The 7,982-nt window shown below is 48.6% G+C and overlaps 2 protein-coding genes across 2 annotated transcripts; one reads left to right on the top strand and one right to left on the bottom strand.

The window, feature by feature from the left end:
• Positions 1-1,117: 1,117 nt before the first annotated feature.
• On the bottom strand, positions 1,118-3,042 carry E1B28_008197 (uncharacterized protein). The gene is made up of 9 exons (XM_043152980.1): positions 2,646-3,042; positions 2,444-2,590; positions 2,302-2,380; positions 2,133-2,241; positions 2,060-2,079; positions 1,917-1,996; positions 1,817-1,857; positions 1,376-1,759; positions 1,118-1,313 (listed from the first exon to the last, which is right to left on the bottom strand). Exons 1-8 carry the CDS (start codon positions 2,883-2,885, stop codon positions 1,411-1,413), a joined length of 1,065 nt encoding a protein of 354 aa, XP_043008263.1. The 5' UTR covers positions 2,886-3,042; the 3' UTR covers positions 1,118-1,313; positions 1,376-1,410.
• Positions 3,043-3,266: 224 nt separating this feature from the next.
• E1B28_008196 (putative NRPS-like protein biosynthetic cluster) lies at positions 3,267-7,949 on the top strand. The gene is made up of 20 exons (XM_043152979.1): positions 3,267-3,452; positions 3,508-3,901; positions 3,951-4,295; positions 4,360-4,520; positions 4,577-4,708; positions 4,764-4,817; positions 4,866-4,948; positions 5,002-5,036; positions 5,097-5,200; positions 5,264-5,422; positions 5,475-5,493; positions 5,554-5,704; positions 5,760-5,817; positions 5,876-5,934; positions 5,990-6,190; positions 6,263-6,794; positions 6,857-6,890; positions 6,947-7,081; positions 7,146-7,393; positions 7,441-7,949. The coding sequence occupies exons 2-20, from the start codon at positions 3,598-3,600 to the stop codon at positions 7,891-7,893; spliced, it is 3,267 nt and encodes a 1,088-aa protein (XP_043008262.1). The 5' UTR covers positions 3,267-3,452; positions 3,508-3,597; the 3' UTR covers positions 7,894-7,949.
• The last annotated feature ends 33 nt before the right edge of the window (positions 7,950-7,982 follow it).

The following is a 7,982-nucleotide window of genomic DNA, read 5'->3' as shown; positions in this document are numbered from 1 at the left end:
GAAGTGTCCTGGTGATCCTTGACCGCGGGATCGGCAATATCTGACATTGCTGATTTTTGAAAACGGCCCGTTTTTAGAACTCTCTCTCCGGCACCTCTCTCTTACCACGTCTGCTCAATGCAAAAACTTTGAATCAGCTATTCAGCTATATTAAGTACTAACGTTCTGGCATACCAAAGCCGAGGGGAGAATATTCATAGGGAGCACATGTCCGACGTGCTTGAAGTGGATCACTTTGAACTTCTCTTCCTTACCATCATGCATCACAACCCCAGAGATTGTTGGCAAGTTGACAACCCCGAAATATCCTTCTAACTGACTATCGATTATCAGTCGCCCGGCGTTGTCCTCAGGAGCACAACGTCAATCCTGCCGCTGGCATTCGAATTTCGCACTGGACCCAAAAATAATTGACCACTGAAAGTTCGGAGGTGACATCTGACAGTGAGAGAAACCGAGCCCAAACCTGATCAAGTGGATCGTTTTCTAGTTCTAAAATAAAAAATTTCAAGTATCAGCCTCGCCCGGCAAACAACCGGCAAATATGGGCAACTTGAAGTTCTCTATCCACAAATTACCGTCGTTTCAGCTCCGCCATCTGAGCACGCCAAGTAATGTTCCCGCGGATGCTACATTTACCGCCCACTGGACTGTGTCAGATGGAATCCGCCGATGTCTTCCAGAGTCCTTAATTTGGACTAGTAGTACTTTCAGACTCGCCGGCCAGAGTCGGCAGATAGTTAAAGCGATTTTTTTTTGCTGATCTATCATTCAGATTAGGGTAGCTTGCCATAATTCGTCGGCCGTTACACGTATTCTTCAAATACCGTATGAAATTGCTGATACTGACAAATTGTCACTACCTGAGTACGTACATTATTCGACTGTAATTGCCGATCTGAGCCATCCATCTGTCTTCCTCAGTCTTCATCAAACGCTTTTAGACCTGTATCTATCAAACACTCAGGAACTCGCCCGGGATGGTCCGGGAGCACTTACCATGGCTTCTTACTGGCCAACCCTTTGGACTGTCTTGAAATAACGCACAAATAACGCATATTCGTCGGAGTGTGAAGGTCGACGGTGGTGTCTCACGTTGTTACTAGATGAATTTAGTCTGGTGTTGGTTGTGACAATTTGGCACTTATGAAAATGGATTCTACTATTGATTATCCCAATCGCGGAATAGGAGTTCGTACTTCAAGTTCCTCGTAGAGCAAGAAAACCATATATCACAAAGATACTAAGTGAAAGTGATTCTGGAAGTCGAGGGGGAGACAGGAAGATGAACATCCTGGAGAATAGGGAAATGTCTACAAACGAATGTTTGAAATATTCAGTCGGAGGGTCGGAAGACAAGGGGAGAGTCACCGACCGCCTGGAACCTAGGTACCTTGAGGCATATTGGGGTCAATCATGATCGCTTCCCCACAGTTCTCCTTTCCTGGTCGATGGATGGTCTTGGTCGTTCTCCACGATATGGCTGATTGTTACGGCGACTGGATCGATTGGATTGAGCGGGTAGTTGTTATGTCCTACCATCGCCTCCGAGTGAGCGGTATACGGGGCCAGGTATCGCGGGTTACTAGGGATAGAGCCTGAACCATGCTTCGGCTTGTTGTTGGCTTCCATGGAGAGAAAGATGCGTGCATTGATTGACATAAAAGATATCCCAGCCATGACAGGCCAACAGTCGACCACGAAGAACTGCATGTTGGTTCTAGACTGATACGTTGCGAGGAAGAGAATTGTCCAGATGCTAAAATGTCGTGTTAGGAAAAAAAGTCTGGGAAACGGAAGCTCAGTAAATTCGCACGCGTATAGAGCAGCACTTTCGATGAAGACTATGAGGGATTTCTGCCCAGCGAAAGCAGGTCAAGACACTGTAAAAGTCAAAGAAGAAGTGGGCTACCCACCGTGACGACGTTAACTTTACCAGTAACCGCAAACGGGGACGACCCTTTACTCATATTCCAAATGCGCCAAGCAATCAGCACTGATCATGATCGAGAAGAAGTCTATCAGGGAATGAGCCATCGAAACAACGACAGGGAGTTACCGCTGCAATAGACGTTCGTGCTGTTGGCTATTAACGGACATGAAATCACTTCAAGTGCGGGAATACACTTTACCATAGAGTGAGGACCGTGTCCGAAGTGATCCAGCGACCCGCCTCGCTAGCAAAGACGTCGTGCCCCTCCGGGAATATAGCAAATTGATAGGTAATACCAATGCCGGCAACTGGCGTATGTGCTAAGTTTCCGACCCATCGGTGTCTTGAACATAAATGATGCGACGTACCAACCAGTCCTGTGACCGACAAAAGTGGGAAAATAACGATAGCCCACCTCCGGTCCCACACCACCCATAAACGATATATCTAGGATACGAGGACTTGTCGGTCAGCAGCCACAAAGTATGGGAGACCGACACAGTCACTCACAATCATCGAGTCCCCCAAAACCAAGGATGCCATTAGAAAACCGGTCTTAATAACCTCAGTGGGTTCGGAAAGGGTTGCGTAGAAGACTAGCGGGTCCTCGGAGTGGAGGATAGCCAGAAAGAGACGCATGAATGTACAGATCCAATGCTTTTCAGGACTCGTTTGGTCAGTGTGCGGAGAGGCAATATGGCGAAATACTTACACCGGTCACTGTTATTAGAAGTGCGATCGCGACAATGAATGCAGGGCGCTTGAATGTGCGCGCCAGAGAGGCAGAGGAGACCGAGTTGACCGCATGACCGTAGCGAGGTGTGTCCCGTCCATCGGCCTTGATCATAGCATAGATCGAGATGGCACTGAGAAGTAAGAAAGTGCCAAACAATGCGCTTTCGATTGGAACTGTGGCGAGGCTGGTTGAGACCAGCGGGGCATCCTTTGCCATGATGGGCACGTTGTTTCCGAAAGCTGGCGGTCGGTTTGACTCGACTATATATAGTGATGCGTATAAGCCAGTTTCCCTTGGAAAATTTGCAGAACCAGGTTGCCATAATGACACATGTGGAACACATCGCGAGTCAAAGCCCGTGATTGGCTACATTGGATGATCGGACTGGCTGGATTGACCCGTTCGTTGCCAGTTGGCATATTATTATGTGGCTCCATGGGATCTCGCGGCCTAAGAATATTCTGCAACATCATGGGGCTCGGGACATCAACGTTTCAACCGTTTGACGGCTGAGAGAAGCATTAGAGTTATGATTGTTGCCGCGGCATGTGAGTTCTGTCACAGCCCGTCGGTGATAGGTCAGTCACAGGCCTAGACCTGTCAACTTCCATCTCCCGTGCCTTCTTCATGGTTCATTCACAATCTCACAGTCATGTTTAATTTGGTTTCTTCAATGCGTACCGAGTGTTCTTTCTTTGGGCGCATTTCGAACACAGCATTGGATTGGAACCCATTCTGTTCACATTGTGATATTCTGCCGACATGGCCGCCTTTGTCCAAAGAGTCCGCATTTTCCCATGCATATTTGACATATTTGCTAAAATATGCCCTCTTAAAGTCAGAACATTACCTTCGCCCTCTGACATTAGCACCAGTCTTCTTTTAGCTAGCCAGTACACTCATTCGTGCAATCTCAGTAGCACACGCCATGGAAAACCTCGATCTCATTCCCTTACCTCCGAAAACCCAAGGGTTGGCTGAGGGCACGGATTTTCGAACTCCACCTCTCGATGGATCGTTGACTCTGCCTCAGATATACGATTGGCAACTTCGCAACTCACCAAACCATCGCTTATTTGTATTCAGTGATAGTAACGGGTCAGTGAGGAACATCACCTGGAAGGAGGCCATTGCTGCCATCTACACCGGTGCTCGCTCCCTTCGTACTCGAATCCAAAACGTCGTGCCGGCAAAACACCGTGTTCCTGTTGTTGCGATTCTCTCCAGCGCAGGTATTTCATCCTTCTTCCGCCATCATGTCCGATTACTTACATGTCGTAGACGCTATCACTTATTTTACGACGCTTATGTGCGTTTTGAGGGCCGACTGCATTGTCTTCCCAATCTCTCCAAGAAATTCGGCTGCTGCCGTTGCCTATTTGCTCGGGAAAGTGGGGGTTGATCATGTTCTGGTTGGGCGCGAGGCCGCCATGCAGGACCTGATCGTGGAATCACTGGCGAAGTTGAAGGAAACATTCCCCTCTCAACCCTCTCCAACTTACTCTCCGACGTTCATCTTTGACGAAATCTTTCTTCCGTCTTTTGAAGAGGCACTCGTCCTCAAACCTGATGAGCTTCCACTCACAACACGATATCACGATCCTATGTTATATCTTCACTCATCTGGTAAGCTCTGGCAGACTGCCCACAAGCCATCATTCGCTCATATTCTTCGGTCGTTATTTACTAGGATCAACCGCATTTCCAAAGCCAATTCCGTTGACCAATAAAAAGATGATCCAATTCGGGCAAATCCCATGGTTCGGCGAACAAGATTGGACAGGAAAAGTGTTATCCGTTCATGTTATGCCAATGTACCACGGAATGGGTGTTTCACAACTGGCTTGGGCTGTAAGTTTCCCTCAATCGACATTATGCATGGTGGGTCTCATGTACCGTCTATCTAGGCGACTGCGGGGCTTGTTGTAGCTGGATTCGAGCCCAAGGCGACCTCCATCTTACCGACTCCAGACAATTTGTTCGAGGGAGCCCGATCAACATCTTCCGATATTATACTTTGCGTACCTTCGTTCTTGGAGGTCAGTAATTCTCCATCAGCCATAGCTGAACATTCTTTTCTCAACTTATCCCAAGGCATGGGCGCGCCGTCCTGATTATGTCTCGTGGCTGGCAAGCCGTTCTGGAGTGGTAGGTCTCGTTGCCACATGTCTCCTGTGTGTGTCTGACACGTGTCAGATCTATGGTGGAGGTCCTCTTAACCGTGAGGCCGGGGACTATATGACGCGTCAAGGCGTATCAATTTTCATTCTCTACGGAATGTAAGACGGTCTTCGTTGTCTTCTATCTCCCCTAATGATTTCGTGTCATTTAGGTCCGAAGTTGGTATACTCAGCCCAATGGTTCCAGGTGGGTACTAATCGATGATAATCTGAATGGGACTGGTTTCAAATGGTTGAGTGACTAAAGCAAGAACGGAGGGAAATTACGACTGGAATTATTTCCGTTTCGCTGGCTGGACGAAAAATCACTGGAAACCTCATGGGGATAACCTTTATGAGTTGATAGTTGTGGTAAGTCAACATTGCGTATACAGCTACTACCGTTCTAACGACTAACCGATCATCGGCGTATAGGATCATCCGTATTGCACTCCTAGTGTCCTCAATACGCAGGTCGATGGGATCCCGGCGTATGCAACGTCCGACCTTTTCATACCCCACCCCACCAAGCCCGAGTACTGGCGAATTCATGGTCGTGCAGATGACCAAATCGTCCATAATACTGGAGAAAAGGTACATCCTCGCGTATATCGTATGTCATGTATTTTGTCTGATAGCTCAACAGACGAATCCCGGTCCTCTTGGTGAGAAATGTCCCCATCCCTCGCCCGCTTGACTGAAATTAACCGGGACCCTCACTCCAGAGAACCTCCTGAATCAGGACCCTCACGTTGCAGCTGCAGTCATGTTCGGATACGGACGGTTCAACGCTGGGGTCTTGATTGAACCCAAACCTGCCTTCCGTTTCGACCCTACTGACGAAAAGAAGCTGGCAGAATTCCGGAATGCTGTTTGGTAGGTTTTTCATCTTGTTCATACTTCCCTGGGCACCTTACCATTACCTCCTTAGGCCCACTATCGAGCGAATGAATGAATTTGCACCTCAACATTCGCGACTTTTCAAGGAAGTACGTTTGTCGATGTCTGTGCTTTGTATCCCGAGGTTCTCTTACAGATCGACTGTAGATGATCCTAGTCGGGTCGCCCTCAAAGCCTTTTACATACACAGCGAAGAACACAGCGAGGTGAGTTCATCTGCTCTCTAGGTGGATTACTAATCCTCCACTCACAATATTTCAGGCGACAGGCTATCCTTCACGATTACGATGAAGAGATCTCTAAGATATACGAAACCGTCAGCGAGACGACCCAGTCCGAGATCTCGCCTCCGACATCGTGGAACCTGGGATCCACGACATCTTTCGTCCGTGCAGTCGTTGCCAGTGTTTTGACTCACGCGGTGAAGGACGAAGATGATCTATTCCAGCACGGGTGTGATAGGTGGGTGTTCCTCATCTCGTTGGCGATTTTCTCTGAACATGTGCATTGTGGGGGGTGACTACCACTATCCAGTCTTCAAGCAACATGGATCCGTAACTCTGTCCTACGCGCTCTGAAAGATGCTGCGGGACTAGACAGTCGTCTTATCACGAACAACTTCGTTTATGAATATCCCACTATCAATCGTCTCTCCACGTTTGTCTTCTCCCTCGCAGTCGGTGGGATGGCTCCCGCGCCATTGGACGATGAGGCGAAGAAGCTCGTTATGCATGAACTCCTCGAGAGGTACTCGAAGGATTTCCCGGCATCTCGTCCTGGGGATGGGGCAACGGTCCACGGCTCGGAGAAGGTCGTCTTGCTCACCGGTAGCACTGGGTCTTTGGGAAGTTACGTCTTGCACAGTCTGATTAAGGATCCGGCTGTCAAACACGTCTATGTTCTCAACCGGAGTCATAAAGAACAGGATACCGTCGCTAGGTTGAGAAAGTCGTTCGAGCAACGCGGTTTGGATGCTAGCGAGATTGTGGATGATAAAGTGACCGTTTTGGAGGCTGATTTGTCTGATGAAAAGGCACTTGGGTTGGAGGATACGGATTTTAGAACGGTAGGTGACATATAGTACTGATCTGCTGGCACGTTTTTTCTGATTTGGTCCCTCTTGTCCAGATTCAAGATACAGTTACTCATATCATTGATGTTGGTGGGTTGACAGGTTTCTTCGCACAGAATCGTCTAGGGTGCTGATGGGCGTCTCAGCATGGCGGGTCGATTTCAACCTTAACGTCATCTCCTTCCGCACCAATCTCAAGAGCATGCGGAACCTGGTGGATATCGCCATCCGACAAGGTGCACACTATACATTCGCTAGTACTCTCTCGGTCTGTCGGAATTGTACGTTGGGCCAGCCTTCGTTTTACTTGTGGGTATATGACTTTACTCATGATCCCCACCTTAGCCTCAGAACCAAGTGCGCATGAGAAGCTAATGCCTCCTGAGGCGTCCCTAGGGAACGGATATAGCGAATCCAAATGGGTCGCTGAACACGTTATTGCACGCGCCACGTCCTCAACTGGCCTTCGAGCGTCGATCATTCGCGTCGGTCAGCTTTCGGGTGGGGTGAATGGATCTTGGATGACTAAAGAATGGTTACCGTCTCTTATACATGCCTCGGCTCTCATGAAATGCATTCCGGATGATGATAGGGTCAGTAATCAAAACAATCTCATACCCCACTGACTGATAAAATTCAGGTCGTCTCATGGATCCCACTTCATGTCGCAGGGAAAGCGGTCGTCGACCTGCTTGACAGCAACGCTCCTCCCCCAAGCGATAGTGGCAACCTCGCGATATTCCACCTCGTCCACCCAAAACCAGTCCCGTGGACAACCCTCGCAGGTTTCTTCAGCCAAAAACTGGGCGCATCGTTGGTACCATACCCCGAATGGCTCCGTTCGCTAGTGGCATCCTCTACACGACCAGGCTTTGAATCCTTAAACGCAGTCACCATTCTCGATTTTTATACATCCGTCTTGAAGAAAACGGACCGGAAGGAAGGCTGTGAAGCATTCGGGATGCCTATTTTGGAGGTAGAGCGTACCGTCGAGGCTTCTGGTGTATTGGGTGATGAGAGGTTGGCTCAGCTTGGAGAGAAGGATGCTTCGCAGTGGTTGGGGTATTGGAGGAGTGTGGGGCTGGTTCTCTGAGTATTTTGTGAATGTATGTTGTCATAGTAACTGTATAATGATCATTATGTACGAGGATTACTGGACCTTGAGGTTGATTAGTAAGTTCA

Source organism: Marasmius oreades, chromosome 5 (genome assembly GCF_018924745.1).
Source record: "Marasmius oreades isolate 03SP1 chromosome 5, whole genome shotgun sequence".
In the NCBI taxonomy this organism is placed as follows: domain Eukaryota; kingdom Fungi; phylum Basidiomycota; class Agaricomycetes; order Agaricales; family Marasmiaceae; genus Marasmius; species Marasmius oreades.
Note: the sequence above shows the minus strand (reverse complement) of the source record. Positions and strands in the feature narration are given on the sequence as shown.